This window comes from Gouania willdenowi, chromosome 21 (genome assembly GCF_900634775.1).
Source record: "Gouania willdenowi chromosome 21, fGouWil2.1, whole genome shotgun sequence".
NCBI classification, from domain to species: Eukaryota; Metazoa; Chordata; class Actinopteri; order Blenniiformes; family Gobiesocidae; genus Gouania; species Gouania willdenowi.
This window is the reverse complement of record NC_041064.1, coordinates 6226985-6248112: the sequence shown is the minus strand read 5'-3', so window position 1 is coordinate 6248112 and position 21128 is coordinate 6226985. Positions and strand designations below refer to the sequence as shown.

The window sequence follows — 21128 nt, the reverse complement described above, 5'->3', positions numbered from 1 at the left end:
AGTTTGTTTTAGTCTCCACTGTAAACACTTGTCGGAAAAGTTTTGTGCATTGCATTGTGGAATGTGGAGCCCAGTAGACTGATGCATAAAAACGTTTTTACATCATTTTTACTGTAATGTTTTGTGTTTGCCCACAACAACTCTGTCATTGTGACTTCCCAACACATTTCTGGCCAATGTTTATTTTGGGGTTTACGTGGAAAGATCCAAATCCGGCCAAAGTTGAATGTTTTGCAGAGTGAAGTGGTTTTATGGAGGAATACTGGGAGCAAGTTAAAGCAAAAATGATGTCAAGCCAATTACTGTCCTTGTATGGCAAAGAAACAAAAGACAGTAAACATGAAGGAAATACGCTTCTATGCATCCCTTTACGGGACTCCACATCCCACAATACAATGCACAACACTTTTCCAACAATGACAGAAAAAATTATTTTTACAATAAGGATCAATAGAAAAATTTGAGGGTGAATATGAACCTTTTACAGCTTTATTTTGAGCTAATTATCTTCAATTTATTGATATATGTTGCTTTAAAGCTGCTAGTACATTTGATTTTGCCACTACAGTTTATTTATGACGAAAGTTAAAGAACAAGAGGCGTATTGGTGCTGCTAAATCAACCGGGTTAACCAGATCAAAGTACAATGTAACCAATACAAGTATATCTATCTGCAAATCGTGCAGCACACTTAAGGCCACTGCAGCAGCATCCCAGCTAATGACAGAGTGTGATGTTTGAATTATGCAGGAGTGATGTGGGCTAAAAACGAATTAGCCGTGGCCGTGTGATGTGATGTGAGAAAACGCTTCAAGCAAGCCTGTATGACCAACAACAGATAGCTCTGTTAAGTTCTGAGCCACCTGAATGAATGACAGCTCCACCAAATGTAAATAGGAAATATATTCAAAGCAGCCAATGATTGGCAGAAAAGACTGGACAGCACACTGTGATAGTCTGCATAAATGGCTCTTATTTGAAGCTTGTGCACAACAACACGCCATGTTGTTGTGTTTTCCTTTAAACCCTAAATGACGTATCGGACTTGGTTTAACTTTGCGTTAGAAAAAAGTTTGGATTTGATTGCAAACTGTCAGAAACTGCAGGGAGTGCTCTGCGTGATGATTGATCAGTAACGACTAATCCCTCAACGCTCGTGCGCTGCACTGCAGCAAAATGAAAAGCAGCCGTTATGAACATCCAAATATCATTTTCTGCAAACATGATTGGGGAGTTTTGCATTCACTTTCTTGCCATTAATCAAACAGACTTACATCTCCAGTAAAATAAGGAATAATCGCTAACATTCATTTAATAAAAACTCAACAAACAGGAGACAAAACATTTACTAGTAACACCAAAGTGTTTGTTTCAAGATGATCCATTCATCTGCTCTCATGTCCACGTCTTCTTTACCTTAGAATCTCAATTATTGTGGTTTCTTTGGGAGCTTTAATCCATTGTACATTGTGTGATTCATTCAGTAAGTTCACACATTTAGTTTATTAAAATATCCAGACCAACAATCAAGACAACATTTTGAAGGTATTGGTCATGTCTCAGTCTCAGACTGGCCAGACTCTGCTTTTTCTGTTAAGACCAGCACCATCTGCTATTCTTCAACTTTATGAATGTGATCATAAGAAGAAGCACTTGGAACTGTTCATGATTAATGCTGTAATATGACTTCAACTTTTACATTTGGCACAATGTTTGTTCCGCTTCCTTGGAAATCTTTTCTCTGTGCCAAAAATATTCTATATTCTAGTCAGAAATACCTCTGAACACTTACTGTACTTTAGGCCTCATTCACCTGACAGATAAATATCTTATTTTCATATATCTAAAATATTGCTGGGCTTTTAAATACACACAAGGATTAGTTTATTTGCAAGAATTTTGTTGAACAAATTTGTCAAGATTTTAGATGTTTGCCTGTTGTGCTTTGAAAGAGCGACAAGGACCTTGTTTTTATCTGTCAATTTATTTAAGAAATCTAAAACTGATACCAATACCCAGTTACATAGTATCGGTCTACCGATACTACAGTGTTATGACCTGCTTTTTGCTGAAAATCAGGTCCTCGAAATCGCTGACATTTTCTCACGTGTGTAGGGACGTTTGTTTGTTTTACGACAATGTGAAAACACGGCGGCGTGATTGGTTCAGAGCGGCAGCCACGGGTCGATAGCGATAGCTTGCCTCGGCATGCAGTGAACACGTAACCATACGTGTTTCTGTGACCAGGAGTCAGGGCAGCAGTGAGAGTCGAGGAAAGACAAAAACAGGGTACTGCTTTTGAAGAACAGTTGATTTAAACGGGATTTAAACGGGAACACCAAGCGCGAGGGTTTTGACATCCTTGTCGATACCGATGCCAGCCTTTTAGTGTCGTATCGGGGCTCCTCCTGATACTAGTATTGGTATCGGCACAACATTAGAGAGAATGTTCAACCAATGATTTTTAAAATTGACTTTTAGGGTCTTGGCCTAGATGTTTTCTGGTCTCAGGCAAGTCTAACTCCAGCGTCCTCTGCAGTCATCACATGTCAAAGGTTGATAACCATTAAACATTCATCCTGTTATCCAGTCACTGTATGATGCTAGAATACAGTAAGGGCAACAGTATTGTGCAGGTTTGCCTGTTACTGATCCTTTTAATCTTCTTTCCTCCACAGGAGTAAGAGAGGAAGCAATGGGCTGGACTATGATTCTAAAAGATGACTCGGAGGCCATTGCTTGGACACGGCATGCTGGGAGTTACCTCAGCCTCTTCCTCTTACTGTCTATACTTTCCAGTCCTGCCCGTTTAGACTTTGTTTTTCCCAAGGACCAACATTTTGCATGGAAAGCAGGTAAAATACTTACTTTTACACCTTTTTTTGTTCCTTTCTCTCCTATGAATACAAATTAATTTAGTTTGCTGATTATCTGCACTGTTCTAGCAGAGTCTCACATGCACATCTATCCAAACATGGCGGTTGCACTACATGCTTGGTTTTCCATGTTGCTTATATACAGTATATATGTGTGTGTGAGGATATAACAAGGCTGCATGTTGCTGCATTAAATGAAGGATTTGCACTCGTGTACAGCCAGTATGTTTGCACATGAGAGTGAGACGGTCATTACTGCTTCTCATTATGGAAGAATAATAGTGTACAGCTCCATTCATTTCCAGAGCAACCTGTTCTGTGGGGAGAGAGTAATCCTCCTCTTTCTGACACACATGGGAAGCGTAAAGCTGCTAGTGCTGCCGGACATCACCAAGCCTGCCCGCTCTGACGCTTGGTTGGTTAGGATAATAATACATTTGACTGACACGCTGCACTGGAGTGTGTGTGTGTGTGTGTGTGTGTGTGTGTGTGTGTGTGTGTGTGTGGCAGTGATATGTCGCAGTTAATGAGAGAATGGTACTCGTTGAAGAGACATATCCTTAAATGCATCTTCACTTGGCGTTGTTTCACGGAAACTCATACAATGTACTAAAATGAGAAGATATTGAGGGTGTCAAATTAGTTTTAGTTCGAGGCCGTTTGATCTCAAGTGGATTACAGAAATTAATGCCAGAAAACAAATAATTTCAACATTATTGTGCCATTGTTTGCAATTCTACAAATATATGAAATATGTAAGAATCCAACTGTATCCTAGCAAAAAGTGATAGACAGATCTTCACTTTAAATTTCCTCGATTTTGTGACCAATTTCTATTTAATTAAGGGAAATATGTCATAATTTGAGGAAAATGAAAGAATTTTGGAAGAATTTTGAGTTTTTCTTCTGTTTAACATTAAAAATAACTGCAATCATGCGATATAAGCACCAGGGAAACTGTGAGCCCCTGCTAATATCGTTAAGTTTCATTTACACAATGATTCTTGTTTTCTGTGTCATTTTCACTTTCTCCTGCGGGCCAAATCCTATGCTCCAAAGGGCCGGATTTGGCCCCCGAGCCATGAGTTTGACACATAACACATTTATTTTTAGAGCGCTTTAAACCAAAGTGCTGTACATCAATCACAGTACTGTACATCAAATAGATCATCCATTAAACATATAAAAATAATCATACCATTAATATGAAAGACATACATAAAAACAGTAATTTTAGGACTCGTGCCTCACAGTGTACAAAGAGGTTCTTAGCTTTGCCTTAAAAACATCAATGCAGGGAGAGGGTAAGCTGTTCCAAAGCATTAAAGCACAAAATGTCTTTTAACGGATTTGTATATGTGATAGAGTTTGAATGTTCAGTATACTGTATATTTGATTTTAGGCGTTGTTCTTTTAGTAAGTGCCTTACTTTTACTCGTTTCGTGGTAAATGTGGAACAGAAGTTTGCACAAATGGTTTTTGAAAGGAATTTCGAGGAAAAAAAGCTCTCAATTCATCCTTCATTTGCCTCCCCAAATTCAATTGGAAATGCGCTCGCGAAAGCAGCTTGTGGAGAAATACTTGGCCTTCCCCACATTAAAGCCCCTCTCGCTGGGTGATTAGCACTTTCATTTCTCACTCGGCGGTTGGGTAATGACACTGCCCGTATGATAAAGGGATTGATTAATTTCACATAAAAGAGCTTATGTTCTGAAACGGGATGTAAACAGGAACACCAAGCGAGAGGGTTTTGACATCCTTGTCGCGCTGAGACGACTTACGAGTTGTTTCTTGACGGAGATTAAAATCAATTTAGAAAAGAGAAAAGAAAGAAAGTCTCAAAGAAGTGAACGCGTCGCACCTTTTGAATGCTTTGCACAAAAAACGGTGTCACGATGCTTTGAAGTACAATGAAACAACGTCCTATGATTCATCTGGGTAATAGATTCTTTATCAGAGCAGGACAATAATTCAATGAATACGACAATGATTTAAAATGTTTAGGTTTCATTTTTTCAGACAATTTTTTCAGAAAATGTACTTTGAAATAATGACTTTTTTTGACTGCCAACTGTCCTTATGAGCTTTCTGGGGGCGTGGCAAACTCGATAGTTCTGTCAGGCTGACCACGCCCCCAGTCGTCTGATGGTCTCTGGAGAAGAGAGTCCCAGGGCTGCATCCAAATCGACCCTCCTATCTCCTTTCCTATCCGCTTTTCCTTAACCCCATGGATGACTTCACAGGGGTGATCGGACTTCCTAAAGGAGTTACTGTAGGTAAAGGCGATCACGTTGTTTTGACAATCAGACGTACGAGGTGACATAATAATCTGACGGGGGCAAAGGTTAGTGAGGTCTGCCGTGGTGAAAAAAACACTACAAATTTTGGAAAACGGACTAAAAACACATTTATAACACTTTCTCCTGTGCCTCTAAACACTGATATAATCTAAAAAATCACAAGGTTTGAATGTAAATCAAAGGAAAATATGCTACGAGGAACTAAAGTGAAACTAAAAGAACGTCACATTGAGAATGGTAACTCACACTCTCCTTCCATTAAGAAATAAGCATTAATCCAAAATAAGTAGGATTTCATAAAATTGTTACATTTACACAAGATATAGGCTTATACATAACGTTGTAGGCATACACATGTACAAATGCACAAAGCATTCCTAGGTGAATGAAATATGTTGAATAAAACATAACGTGGCTAAAAATGTCTCTGATCCCGTTTTTGTTGACGTGCTCTGTTGAGCGAGTCTCGCCGCAAGGAATTATGGGGCAGCATTATCTGGTCTCCTTTGGTAAAGGATGTATCAGTGTTTCCTAGGCTAAAGGAGGTTATAAAGGAAGCGTTTAGCCACTTTTCCTGAGCTTATAGAGAATTGGAACGCTCCTTATCATGGCCAACACTTAAACACTTGTAGGGTTTAAGGAACAGTGGATAGAAAAGGAGATAGGAGGGAATATTCGGACACACCCCAGGTGTGGGAGAGTAAAAATGTTCCCTCATCCCTGTTAATAGTGAAGCTCCGCCTCCTGATCTTGATGGCTTCTTTGATCCAGCGTTTGTGTTTGTTTCCCAATTATTTTTGGGTTGATGTGATTTTCTGTTCTGTTTGGTCTGATATTGCAGACTTGAGAATTGAGAACTGTTAAGTTGGCCACGGGCAGAAAAAACTCATAGGGACACGTCAAAGCAATCAGCAGAGGCCCCTGAGGAAGACTGACAGTTGGCAGTCGAAACATGTCAAGATATCATCGTACATTTCAAAGTAAATATTATTTCAAAAGAGAAGACAAAATTATTACCAGTATGATTTAGGTAACACTTTAAATTTTATGAGGCTGACATTACGCTGTCATTAGCATGAATAAGCTGTCATGAAGGCTGTCATTAATTGTCGTGACACCTTTTGCTAAATTATGACACCTTTGGAGCTATGTTGGCATTTTTTGTGTTAGGTAGTGGGATCTAATGGGGTTAGGGTAACGAACGACACTTAATGATAGCCTTTATAGCACATGATTCATGCTAATAATAAGTGTCACGTCATAAGAATGACAGCCTTTATGCATAAAAAGTGTTACCATGATTTATTTTAATTTTTTTGTTTTTTTAAAAAAAATAATAAAAATTCAGGTTTTGTGTTTTATATTTTATGATAGAGTTCTTTATGCACATTCTGGCAACATTTGTTCCGACCACAGCAGCTCCCAGCACTAGAAACATAAATCTGAATTCTTAATTTGGTAGAAGGAGGAGGAGAAAACCTTTGGATTTTTGTTTTTTCATTGTAGTGAAAATCTGAATCGGCCCAGGCAGGCTTCTGTGTGTTTGCTGCGTCTATCTAGGCCAGGCGTCATTGTAGGGGTAAAGTCTTTTGTCTTAGCCCGTTCCCAGAGCTGTGGCTAAGCTTGACCTTCATTGGTTTTGTGAAGAACAGATTGCTGCGGCTAACAGGACTATTATTTACGGCTTATCCCTCTTTCAGAAAAGTCTTAAAACGATCCTTTCCCCTTCACTCCCGGCTCAGTTACCATTACATGACAGGAGACTAAAAAAGCATCGGATTGGAAACCGACTTTCAATCTGTAGTCGGAGTTTCACTGTTTGTATCTGATTTCAAAAGGACACACTGGTTTATCAGCTGCAGACTGACAGCACTCAGCTCTGGGTGGTTAGGTTGCATGAGTTGGTCAATACAATTGCCTAAAATTAAACAAAGTACGTTGCATTAAAAAGAAATGTTAGAGGCTTTTATATTGTATACTGTGACTATTGAAGGTGCATTGTGTACTTCTGCTTCAAAAATAGAGCATTGAAATTGGATTTATTTTCCTCCTTCAGCATCTGCATTAAACATGACAGCGTGCTCATCAAGTGTCGGCTTTAGTCTGCAAGTTTGTTTTAGTTTTTGTTTTTTTTATTGGTCATCTTTCAGATGAGTAATTTTTCTGTCCTTTAGATTCAAGGATTCACCTTCTGAATCTGTCTCTGTGTCTAATGTCATTTTTTTTTTGCCTTTTATTCGAGGTTGATGTACATATGAGTGCTTTCATAAAAGAGCTCATTTTGACTGGGTCTGTATTCTGCTGTATACTTCAAAGCCTCTTTTGTTCTTTTAAAAACGCCTTTGCTTTTTATTTGTTATAGTAGCATAGGAAATGCTGCAATTTCAGTAAAATCAAGCCCCTTTATATCAAACAAATAAAATAATAAGTCAACAAATTTGTAAGAATCCACCGCCGACTGTGTAGTCTCACTCTGTATTTCAAAGGTTTTGTGTTCTATAAAGACTTTTTTTTTCTCATATTTGTTGCTTTTCAGGGTGTAAAGCTGATGTTTCGGCTGTGATTGCATTACTGAGAATCCTTGCTCTGTTCATCAGACAAACGTGGGAACTTTAAGGTTTTAAGATGAGAACCAATTATTTTCACAAGGAGCGAGAAATCAATGAAGGGTTTCCTAAATGAGGGGAATCTCCGATTCAGCTGGATTTAAAAAGATCTCATAGGGTTAAAGCCCCAGAGTTCGTTTGCATGCCAATATATTTTTATATTAATGAATCTTAAACAGTTTTGGTTCTCCCGCTGCCCTGACATGTGACTTCTAGCAGAGTAAGTTCTGCAGCGCTTCCCTCAGGCTGTAATTTGCGTGTAAAGCTGAATCGATTTGAGAATGCAGAGAAGATGCTTTCACGTCGTCTGGAAATTCAAAGGGTAATCAAGTTCTATTTACTGTTTACTTTCACTCTCACTTTTGCATGCTATGACTTGTGATTATTCGAGTGACACTGCTTCGTGAAAACATTTATCCGAGGTTGACTGAACATTATCTCCTTAGTGGACAGTTTCTCTTTTCATGTCCTTAAGAAAGACAAATTTGGAATAGTTTTTTAGGACTTGAAGGCCCACGGTTTACAAAACACTCCTTTGTACAGAACACTATGGACCTTTATCAGTGCTCTCTGTAGTGAAGACAGCAAAGGTAGTACAAGCAGAACATTCTGGTTGGAGATTACATTTCAACATTTCATTATGTTATTGTCTTGTATGACTTGAAGAGAGCTTCTTTGTTTCTCAAATGAGGGGTACGCGATGGCACTACAGGGGGTACTTGAGAGAGAGAGACAGGGGAAAGCTAACAAATGAAAGCATAAAAAAATATGGGATTTTTACAATGTTTATTTTTGGTTAAAAATGATAATCACACTGAATTTACCAGCCACTCACAAAAAACACACAAACTAAGATAAAAATATAATGAATAAAAATTACAGACAACAAAAAATACACAAAAATTACACTAAAAACACACACTTATATTTTTTTGTTTGGAGTATTTTTCTGTAATGTATGTGTATTTGTGTATCTTTCTGTTGTCATTTTGTGTATTTTTTGTATAAATATTTAGTTTTGTGTATTCTGAGTCATTTTCATATTTTTGTTGTATTTTTCTGTAATGTCTGTTTTTTGGAGTCATGTGTATTTTTTATTCTTTCAGTTGAATTTTTGTGTTTTATTTTACTCATTTAGTATTAGTATATTTAAATAAATACCGTGTGTGTGTGTTCTGTGAAATGTTTGAGACGCTGATAACCAAACTCCATAAACATTGTAGCGCCAATCAGAAAAGTAACAAAACTGCGCAAAACAAAATGTAAAGCTCCAAACTACATGAGTGAAGAAAGTAAATTAAAGTATTATCTACTATTCGGCTGCCTTTTTTTTTAAAAAAAAACCAAAAATCATTGTTTAGATGGTGCACTAGCGCCCCCTCACATTCTGAGGTCAAAAGCTGAATAAGTTTAATTTTGGGGCCGCCCAGAAGTGAAATTAAATTAAAATAAACATTTTGAAATGACCAAATGACTCCAAAATAACAGATACACACACTCGAGGTAATTGGAACCCATTGACCAAGTTTCAGGTCGAACTCGCACTGCGTCGGGGAGGTATTTGCTCCACACACACGCACGCACACATCCACACACACACAGACCACCCTTGCTTTTATAGGTCGATAAGATGCTTTAAAATGTGTTACTCATTTCATCGTTATACTCTATAGTTGTTTTGTTCTGAGCAAAGATTAGTAGTCGGACATAAGTGGGGTACTTGCCTAAAAAAGTATAATAAAGGGGGTACTTGAGCCAAAAAACTTTGAGAACTAATGGTCTAAAAATATGAGTGTTATTTTTAGCTTATTCTTTATTCATTCAAAGCATGTTGAGTTACGTTTGACCCCCAATTTCCACTGGATGTGCTGCGTAACAGCAACTCTCCAGCTTTCTTCAGGCGCAAGGCGGGGCTACACCCTGAACAGGGCGGCAGTGGATCATATTTCACATATAAATATTGACATTATCCATATTTGAATCATAATAATTTCCGTAAAAGTGGAAGATCTACAGGGCAGGACCCAGTCCATTTTCTTCTTCTCCTCTCCAAGGACACAATGAACTGTTTATAAGGCTTATGTGGTTCTCTTTTTATTGACTACAACTCACTGTATTGCGAAATTACGTGTGATTTAGCAAGATCTCCTCAACACTACAGTTACGCATCACAAACGGAGGTGGTGGGGATTGACTGACCGTGGATTGTGCTGCAGTTACGTAGTGGAGACATTACAGAGTAGTCATGCATTCAGTGGAAAAACCAGTATGAAAAGTCTTTGGTAATGAGTGTTTGGTTATGAAACACAACAAGAAGGCTATGGGTTCAAAGTGACAGCCTTTCTGTGTGTAGTGACGTGGATGAAATTAGTCTGGTGAAGATTGAAGGCCTTGACTCGATTCTGAGTCTCTCTCTGGAGCAAAGTTTACACTTTTCCTAGACAATAGCTGCATTTCCATTACCCTTGGAAATGCACAAAATTTAAATTGCACCATAAAAACTGGTAATGGAAAAAAAAACACTCAAATATCGCAAATAAGTTTTTACGCTTTTCACTAGGTGGTATTTCAGACATTTCAATATTGAAATAAACGCCATGGAAACACTTTTTCCACAAATAGACGTCACAGAACGTGACGTACCTGGTCACGACCACTGCGCTCCAAGAAAACATGGCGTGGTACGTGTAGACAGAAGAGGAGATGGGACATTTCTAAGCATTATACTTTAAAATGATCACTACCACATTAGACGTGAAACAACAAAGGAATACAGAGCGTTATAACGAGGTTCTGAGTGTCTGGCTTCCTGCAGCGAAGTCTCGCGGGATGAGATTTCACGGGAGTTATGAGGCACCAGCTCAAAACAACGTTCAATGGAAACACGTTCAAAGCACAATTATACTTTGTAGATATTTAGAAATATCGCTTTTATTTTGCGAAAATCTGAAATGGAATCCCAGCTACAGAAACCAACCCTTTAGAAACACCTAACTATACACTGCTTTCCAAGATCACCATCTGGTCAAGACCAAAAAACAAATCATAGATGCCCAAGCAAAGTTTCTAGCTTTCCAACAGTGTTTTATTGCTGAGTAAACAACAACAAACTCTTCTCGAATGCAAGAGACATCGAATCCCAAAATCCTGACATATTTATAGTCCTTCTCCGAGCCCCCCTTAGCCATCCTGTCTCATTACCATTTGTCATATAGGGTTAGTTGAAATCCAACTCTTATCACAACATTATCCATGAGATTGTATTTTTCCTCCTACAGTAGTTTGCATGTTCACCTTGTGCCTGCATGTGATTTCTACACTCTGGTTTCCTCCAGGCATCCAAAGACAAACATGGAAGAGATTAGCACCAGCCGAGCCTTGCGACCCAAAAGCACATCATGTGATGAATAAAATAAATAAATGAATTTATGTTTGAGTTATTTAGGTTTCTTAAGTTTCATTCATGTGTAGTTTCCTTTGCTTTTAATCGTCTCTGGGTTCCAGTATCTTAACCGACTTTAGTGAAACATGAAATCCATTCATGCATTGCTTGGGTTTATTGTCAGAAAGTGTGCTCCATGCTCATCCAGCACTCCTCCTACTCTAGTTGACCAAAAATAAAGAGCTCATCTGCTGCACAGCATTTGCTCCGCTCAGAATAAGATGCTGCTTATGCATGACTGCTGTAAGAAAAAAATAAATCTCTCACTGTTTGCTGTGATCAGCAGGTTACCATTTACAGGGCTTGAGTGTTTTTTATTTTTGCAATTTTACCACTCTGTTGCACCATCAGAGTTGAAACCGGCCATCGAGCTGCTGCTGCTTCTGAAAATCAGCTCAGAACAGGCTTTGTGCGAGGAAGAAGTTATGGAGTATTGCACACTGACCACAAAGCGTTGAATATCTTACAGAAAGCGGCTTCATTTAAAGGAAAAGCACGTTTAGCAAACTCATGATCAGACATAATGAAGTCACATGGATAGTTAGAGCTCTTTTACCTTTAAATTAAAGCAGAACTAAGTAACTTGCACTCCCCCTAAAGGTCTCTTTGGTTATGTCACTGTAGTAAACACTCTGCACCCCCTGCCCCACCCCACAGCTACATGCGCACCTTTGCTCTCCCAAGACGAAATGAGGAAGTGAGAGACAAGTAAAATAGATGAATGATGTGGGAGTAATACGGAAGGGAGTGTGGAAATGTGTGTGATGTGTTTGTGTGCCGACAAAGCGGCTCTGAAAATGGATGGATAGATAGATATTTGTGTGTGTGCTGCCTGATGGAGCGCTGGGTTGTGAGTGTGTGTGCGTGCCAATTGCCACAATAACAGTGTGTGTGACTGCTGTGTGTTTCTGCTGAGCTGTCACTGCATGGAGTTGCTCCGTTCTTCGGACAAAGATCTTCTCTGCCTTTTTTTTTTTGCTGGCTCCGCCATGATATATGTGATATATCATGATATACAGAGACAGCTCTAAAGCAGACACGTCATCCTCCAAACTTTTCCCTTCTGACAGCGTTTCTGGGTGCAGATAGTTAAATAACATAACCTCTCCTTCCTTCCCCAGTCATAGCGCAACCAAGGGTCACACTTGGAAGCTCTAGTTGTTAAAATGCATACATTCAAAGCGCTCTTACCTGCAGTCGTCCCATGTAGGGATGAGGAAACGGGGCACATTACTTCTGCGTTTTTTATAGTTTATTGATACCACTAAATGGTCACATGATGTGGGTAATTTAGATATTAATTATTCCTGGGGGAAAATAAGTGTTTTTTGGGGTTTTGATTGAATTTAAAATAGGTAATTAAAAAACCTATAAATTAATGATGGGGATGACAATGTGTGGAATGGGTTATTTAGAAGAAACTGAAAAATAGATCATGAGATTGATGACGCCCAGTAGGAGGGGCTTTTACTTTAAATACAGGCTGCTATGGCCTAGTGGGGAGAGTTGGTTCTGGGTTACAGAGCAGGTAACACCAGGTGATGACAGAGTTGGTCTGATGAGTCACAGAAGGACTCTATTCAACTTGTTTTTTTTTTGTTTGTTTTTGTTTCATTGTATCTATTGTAAATAGCATTTTCTCATCACTGTTTTTTTCCTGTGTTACACCTTTGGAGGCCGGCTGTAAAAAAATTCAACATCACTAAAATCTTCTGACTACGCCTGTGTTTTGCCCACTCTTTGGAGTGTTTTTGGGAGGACCCCACGACAATATAAGTTTGAGAAAAGTGAATTTGCAGACAACCGTGCGCTGATCATAATCTAGCATTAGTTTGTATTGAGCTGCCGTAAAGCAGTACGTTTTGCCACCGGGTCGGAGGCAGGAAAGTTGCAAATGCTGTCATGTGACTTAGTTCTTCTTCTGCTGCGCAATTCTTCTGCACATTGTAAATGGTGAAACAAGACTGCGCCCTGCAGGTCATATATGGTACTGCAGCAAAAATGACGCAGAAAGTGGTTTTTAAATAAAATCCACTACATTTCAAGTTAAATTTGGGGTGCAGGTTTCAGGCTTTATTGATTTATTATTCAAGACAAAAATGACATTTTAAAATGTACAGTGAAATAAAATGCCACACAGGCAACATTATGTGATGTTGAGTCACTGAGAGCTGAGGTTGTTTTTCCTAAAACCAGCTCTGCAGAAGAGATTCACTGCTGCTCAGGAGTGAAAGTTGGGATGAAAAAAAGTGCGTGTGCTTCTTTTTCTGTTTCATTTGCACTCTATTTTTTTTCTTTATTGCTAGTATTTTTTCTCCTAATCATTCCGACTTGAAGCTCTCCAGGAAACGAATCGTTTTTTATTCTCAGTAGTAATCTGAGCTTGAAAGTGTTTCTCTGTGTTGTTGTTAGTCTGTTGTGCATTTGGCGATGCCTTATTAAACATGCACTACTTTCTGCTAGAGGAATATTGTTTGGGAGAAAGAATAAGAATCATTTCCTGCTGAGCTTATAAAAGCCAGAACAAGAAGGAAGAGAAAAATTTGGAACAAAAACAAAAATGTTTTTTTTTATTTTTACAATGAGTCACATATCACAAAGAAATGTTTAGTGAGACTATTTTAATCCAATGTCAAACTAAAGGAAGACTAGCTAACAGAGCTGCAGCAAAGCTGTGATATAATCAATAGGAATTCTGTCTGAAACTATTATTTAGGTTTAAATTGAAAGTATGGGTGTGAATTGCGATTGTCTTAAAAGTAATTTTCTGAACCATTTTGATTAAACTACTTCCACTACTTGAACTTTAATTAAAACTACTGGCACGTCCAGAAACAACTGGGAATGGGACTTTGCTGAATACGACAATAATGCTTGTGACGTTGTGAGGCTATGGAATTGTCACATTCTAGTGATTCTGAGGAGGAAAATTCTGCCAGAGATGTGTGTGTTATCAGATCCAAAGTAATTACTATCACATGGTACTGATGTGGGCTTTGCAACCTTGGGGGGGGGAGACCCGATTTGGGGGTCCCCGGAACTGAAATTGGGTATACTGACATGTCTTGGATTTTGTAAAAAAAAAAAAAGGGTCTCTAGGGTCAGCGGACATTTGTGAAATCAAAATGGGGTCACGACTCGGAAAAGGTCTGACTTAGACAGATGCGTTAACAGCTACGTCAAATAGACGGAACGATGACAGCATGTCACTGCCAGCGTGTGAGGGGTGGAAAAAATGACACTGGCCATATCTTGCTGACTCAGCAGTTATTTCGCACCCGCGGCTGCTTGACAAGGACTTATGAAGACTGAGCTTTTAGTATTCTTCACCGTCTTTTAATAAAGCAATTTAAGTTCACAACAGGTAACCTTTGAAAACAAATCCCAAAGCAACTTTTAAGGCAATTTATCAGCAATGCTCGGATTTAGTGTTTTTCTGTTGACAAAGTGAGGAATCGGACATGCTTCGTCCAATGCAGTGAGCTTTGAAAAGTAAGGATTAATAGGAAATCAGTCAGCTCTCATGAAAATCATTAAAAAAAAAAGAAAAAAAACTATAAAAAGTTGCATTTAAACACTTTACAACAAAGGACAAATACTCAAAATCATTAACAACTGTATTCTATACTTTCACATTCTCAAAAGTAAAGCTTGTTCCAATAAAATGCATTCCAAAGAAATAAAAAAAAAAAAAAATATATATATATATATATATATATATATATAGCATCCTGTCACTTTGTGCACTAATCCTGGTTATTCTGCATTTGTTACACAGTATAACAAACTTAATCAAAAACTGAAACTTGTGATATTAAATAAAAATGGGGTTACGATTCAACAAAGATTGCAAATCACTGCTTTAAAAGGTGGCCTGATTCTATAATATTAAATAATTCAATACATCTGAGTTTTAATAACTACAAAATGAAACTGTACAACCCCCACAAATGATGTGACATGTCATTGCGTTTCCTTTTAACAAATTAGCAGTTACAAGGTTTATGTTCAATTATGTAGGTGTAAAATTGAATATAATCTCTTGTCCTCTGAGAATATTGTGGTAAAGGTTTTGGCCTTGAGCACAACTCATCTCTCAGAAATCCTTTTCAATATGCAAAAGCCTTTCACAATTCCAAAAACTGTGGTGATACACTGTAGATTTTCATTTTCAATAAGAGTTACGTAATAGTAATTGGAATTTACAGGCAGTCAGGACTAGTAGCCAAAGAATTTCTATAAGAAGTTACTGTATACTGTGTGTCATTGGGTGAATGATGGGAGGGCAGATAGAGGGTCATTTCATTACTACTGCAATCCTCTTACAGCTTTAATAAGCACATTGAAATACAGTGCTGTGAAAACTTATTAACTCCCTTTTTATTCCTGATTTTTTTTTTTGCAGATTTATCACATTTAAAAAACAGAAAAACAGAAGAAAATTAGTCCGAAAAAACAAAACAAAAAAAAAAACTGTCCAAACAAAATAAAATAATTAGCATGAAATACAAATAAAAATAAATAAATAAATAAAAAAAAAAAAATAAATAAAAAAAAAAATATATATATATATATATATATATGTCCAAAAAATATGAACAGTGAAGGCAATACACTTCTGTATAAATCTTCCAGATTATCAATTATTTGTAACTTCCAGACTGATATACTTCAGCCACTTTGTTTCTCATTTGTTTTTAAACTTCTTTGGATCCTTTTTCTGTTTGAAATATTGTAACGTACTTCAATTTGTCTGACAGCTTTTATTTGAGTAATGTCTTGATAGAACCATTATAGCGGTAATCAAGCCTGGGTGTGGCCAGTAATATACTCACATTTCTAAAGAGACTAGCCGCATTTACATGAGGGCTTTAATGGCCCTTTAATTCCGGCCGGGAACATCTCCGCGTCAAATAGCATGTACCACGTTCCTGAGAATTCCGTGAAATGTATTACTTGTAAAACAAATTAAAATGTGCGACATAAAGTCATAATCTACATTGAATTGCCTTTGAAACAATATATCACACGACTATGTTCCGATAAATTTAGAAATTACCGGAAAAAGGGGTGGGCTCCCGAGCACCTGTCCCCCCCCCTTTCAAAAAGGTCTCCAAGAGGCTCTTTACATCCGCTCATAGAATGTCCATGTCAAATTACAGCCCAATTTAACAAGCATTAACAGAGAAGTCATTTCAAACAATATATCACAAAATACCGGAAATGGGGGATGGCCCCCTTGGGCCCCATACCCTATTTAAAAAAAAGAAAAGGGCTCAGAGCGTCATATTCATATCAAACTGCATTCCGATCTAACCAGAACTAACGGAGGAGTAGTCATTTGAAAAATGGGGCCCCCGTGACACGTACGGGGTCATGGGCCCCTTTTATATATTGGTATGTGTCAATGATTCGGTAACACCAACCGTCGTAATATTTGAAAAATCGACTTTTGTATTTTTTTTTTCTTTTGGGGTCCCAAATCAAAAATTGGGCTCCTTGCGTCGATGCGTACACATCCATATATTATACCCACCACATTTCAGCTCAATCCGTTCTCGAATAACAGAAGAGTAGCAATTTTACCTAGTGTACACAACAACAACAACAACAACAACAACAACAACAACAAAGTGAGTGGCGTTTTGAGTCCGGGAGCCATGTCTAAAAACACCTTGTAAACACCCAATTCTGAATGAAAATGGCCATTCTGAATTAAACTTAAATTTGAATTATGTAATTGGTTTATTGTGATTTTAATCGTGAATGGAATAGTCCTCAATCTCGTATATGTTTAATTCCGCTTTAAATTAATTCTGGTCGTTCTGCGCAAGCTCGTCCTGTCGACATAATCCAAGACTATTTATTTAATATTTATCCATCTTTTCCATATTGTTATGGATATCATGAAAAGAGTGGATGGACGGAAGCATATGTTGTAGCGGAAAGGAAAAGGTTTGTTATGTCCAATCAGAGCCCTTCCCAGCCCCCACACCTAAAGTTGAATTGAATAAAGGCAAATAAACGTGTTTTCCATGTAAACCTCAATTCGGAATGACTATTTCCATGTAAACACAAAGCAGAATACTTTAATTCCGTGTAATTAATTCTGAATAAAAAGGCATTACGGCATTGCACATGAAAGGCTTATTTGGAGTTTTTGTTTCTGGTTAAAATTGGCCTCACGCGTGTGCTCATCTCTTTTTTTTCCTTTTTTCTAAAGCTGTTGGTGGAATAACAAATTAAGAAGTTTCACACTCATCCCTCTCCCAACACATTCATCAGCATTGGAAACAAACACATTTCTCAACAAAATAACACGTTGGCATAAGATCTGGATTTTGGTTCGTTTTCTTTCTGGGATTCACACCGTCATGTTTCATGACGACAAAGGCTAAATTACTGTGTTTTACCCTGATAGCTGAACAAACAAGGCTTCTCACATTAAGCTATTGATGCCGAGAATGAAAGCAGGATTTTTTAAAAATCCGGAGGGTTATGAAGAAAAAAAGTATGGATAGATTAAAACCGGAAGACTACATTCTTCATCCTTTGATCAGCTAATAAACAGCATTTTAAATACATAGCCTCTCTCTATTTCAACTCCTCACGATTCAAGCCGTTAAAAAACAGCCCCATGTATTTAAACTACTGCGCCTCACTGTCTCATTTGTAATTTACTTCATATAAAATGATCTGTACTTGTAATTCTCTTCTTGTTTGCCGCTCATGCAGTTTTTATAAGCTGTATGAGACTGCCTGTTAAATTAAATAACATAGGCAGTCTATGAGTCAGAATACTGAAATAACGAATTAACAGTTTCCACATTGCTTTCTGCAAAATTGGGTAAAAAGTGCTGACCAGTGGTACTTTTATTTCTACGGCTGCAAACGAGCCTGAGTGTAAAGACTGAGGAGAGACGCGTAGAATGAAGCTGTGATCTGTGATACAGTAGCTCAGCTGGCCATGGGGTACAGCCTCCAGCCATGATCGGAATGACCTTCTAATTTGCACATGGCACTTATCTGCACAAAGGTCGGACACATCAAGAGATCACAGGGATGATTTTTCACTGGCTTGAATGGGTGGACAATGCAGGTGTCATCATTGGCTATGGCTGCACAAAGTATCATTATTTTAGCTGTGGTTCGACTTTCTATAATCTGATGGTCTGCCTTGGTTGGATTACTTGTCGTAGATACTCGTAGTGGTAAATCATTTCAGGTGCCTGAATAAATCATTGCTAACAGTTCATTCGGGTCCCCTGAGTACACCGTGTTTCCTGTGGGTGTAATAATATGAGTCAGTGAAGCAGATCACCGGAGTCTGAAGTTTTTCCAGTGATTCTGCTGTGGGCAGTAAGGAGCAAAAAAACAACTCACCTTTAGCATTTAGCAGATATCTGACTATTTTATTATTACTATGCCTTATTGTGTTTCATGTAAGCATAGTCTCAACCAGTGGTTCTCAACCTTTGCAGCCTGTGACCCCCAAAATAAAGGTTCTAGGGACCAAGGACCCCCACTGTACCTGAAGGTGGTTGAACACAGACATGAACATTAAAGAACAGTCGTGGAGACAGGGCCATCTATAAGGGGGAATACAGGGGAGGCTTTTTGGGGTCCATCCATGAAGTCAACAAAAAATGATGGTCCATTGTTTATCTTTGGTTATCCAGGAAGTTTATTACTATTTGCAGCATAGTTAATAGTCATCTTAACTCATTCAGTGCCAGCCATTTTCAGATTTTCTACCCCCCTCAGTGCCAGTCGTTTTTGAGCATTTTGACTGATTTTAAAGACCCACAGAATATTTTCTACTATGACTATCTGAAAGATTGAAAAAAAAAAAGAATTTGTTTCTGGCTTGTTTCGTTCTTTTGTAATCAGCCGTTGAATAGAGCAAGTTTTAGTTTCTTCAGTTTCAGAGCAAAAAGCTGAGAAAAAAGCCTTTTTCTAAAAAAAACGAAAAAAAAACCCAGTCAGTGACTTTAAAGCTATTTTTTGCTTTAGTGACAACTCTAACATCTGAACATTGTTTCCTTATATATATAAAAAAAAACAACACTGACCCAGAAAGCAAAATCATTTTGCCATCAATAGCCTGGTCTCAGAGTTGAATGGACTTCTTACTGTATTTTGGCATTCCTCCAACTTCCTCTCCCGTCAGTCTGCACACACACAACTTCCTCCTCCTCCCGGACATGCAGAGTGTCACTGTGTTCCCCATTTTTTTTATGGTTTTATCTCACCATCGCCACACTATCCATGAGTTCCACACACGCTCTGGTAGAGTCTGCGCTGCTGGGAACTTCATCTCTGTACGTAGCGCCATTTTCTGTCTCGTAAACGCCTTTCCTCCTCTCCCTCTTAGCTCTGCTGAGCATGGATGATCTCTCATCCAAAGGTGCGCTGCTAGCTCCTACATGTTACCCCCCCCCCCCCCCCCCCCCCCCCCCCCCCTCCCGACACGCAGCGATGACCCGTTTAGCCCGGTTAGTTGATGGTTTTATCTCACCATCTCAACATTATCAATAATCCACTCAGGTCCATACATGTTCTGTGTTAGTATATGGAGCTGTGAGTTGCTGGATACGTCACAATATCACTCTGTAGCGCCATAATCTCACTCGTTCCTGCTTCTCCTCCCTAGCTAATGGTAGCATCAGTGGCTAATCTCTCATCTAAAGTTGTACTGCTGCCATCGTCAGCGCACAGTTGGTCAATACAACACCCCGCAGCTTGGATATTGATGAGGGACCTCCGCCAGCGTGTTTTCTAGTAATCCCCGGGAAAAAATGCAAATGACAAGTTATCTCATCATTGGCACTGAGCTTTTGGATTTGAAATGACGAGTCAATGGCACTGAGTGAGTTAAAGATGTAAATCCTTGTTTCAATCAGAAATAAAATTTGTTAAAAGTAACCCAAAATGGTGGAAGAGTTGATGAAATTGGGTTCATAGGTCATAGTTGTAAATTACAGTTGCCAGAAACGGACAGAAAAAGTGGTAAAAAGGGTTCAATATTGGAAAAATTTTAAACTGGCAAAAAATGGGCTTGACAAATCGTGAATGTAGTTGAAGTGGCAAAAATACGCATAAATTATGGTTAAAAGAGCTTAAAAGTGAAATTAATGGGTCAACAAATGTGACGCTGGGTGGAAATAGTGTTGGAAAGGGTTTATAAAGGCCGAAAGTGGAAAAAATGTGCTGGAAAGCAATTGAAATTTGATGGAAAAGTGGCAGAAATGGGAGTAATGTAGCAAAAATACATTAAAATGAGAAAAATATGATGAGAAAAAGTGACCAATATAGGGTAAAATATGGTAAGTTTGGTGTAGTTGCAGAGAAATGTCAAAAAAAAAAAAAAAAAAAAAAAAATCGGCACGGGTTATTAGTGGTTCTCAAACTGTGGACGTAACATTAAAAAAAAAATAAATGTTGCCAATATTATTGTTACTATATTACTGTTCTTGAATACATGATTATTATCATTGTTTTTAAGCTTCGTAACGAAAAACAAGATAATTTTTACCTTTTCTAAAAAAGGTTCCATTTATTACACTTTTTTTTGAAAATTTTGTTAAAATGATGAAGCCTGAACATTTTTCTTAAAAGGGAGGCATAACAGAAATTTTTGAGAACCCCTGATTAATGGGACTTGTGATTTCCTTATTCATAGTAGAGATTAAACATTTTAACTGTAGTGATAAGGGATCATCATCTCTGGTATGTACTGTATGCACATTTCCTAAATATATGTATGTATTGGCCCATATGTCTGCAGTATGCCTGGTCTTGTCTTGACCATATTGTGGCCACTGGGGTTGATTTAATACCATAAATACTTGATAATTACATCATAGATAATATGCTATTTTGAGTGGATGCAAAGAAGCCCAAT

General features: G+C 38.1%; 1 protein-coding gene across 1 annotated transcript in view; it reads left to right on the top strand.

Moving 5' to 3' along the window:
- Positions 1 to 2678: 2678 nt before the first annotated feature.
- Positions 2679 to 21128, top strand: part of thsd7ba (thrombospondin, type I, domain containing 7Ba) — a 183736-nt gene continuing 165286 nt past the window's right edge. The window contains exon 1 of the mRNA XM_028436484.1: positions 2679 to 2855. Coding sequence (XP_028292285.1) covers positions 2696 to 2855 — 160 coding nt within the window. The 5' untranslated portion in view covers positions 2679 to 2695. The remainder of the gene's footprint in view (positions 2856 to 21128) is intronic.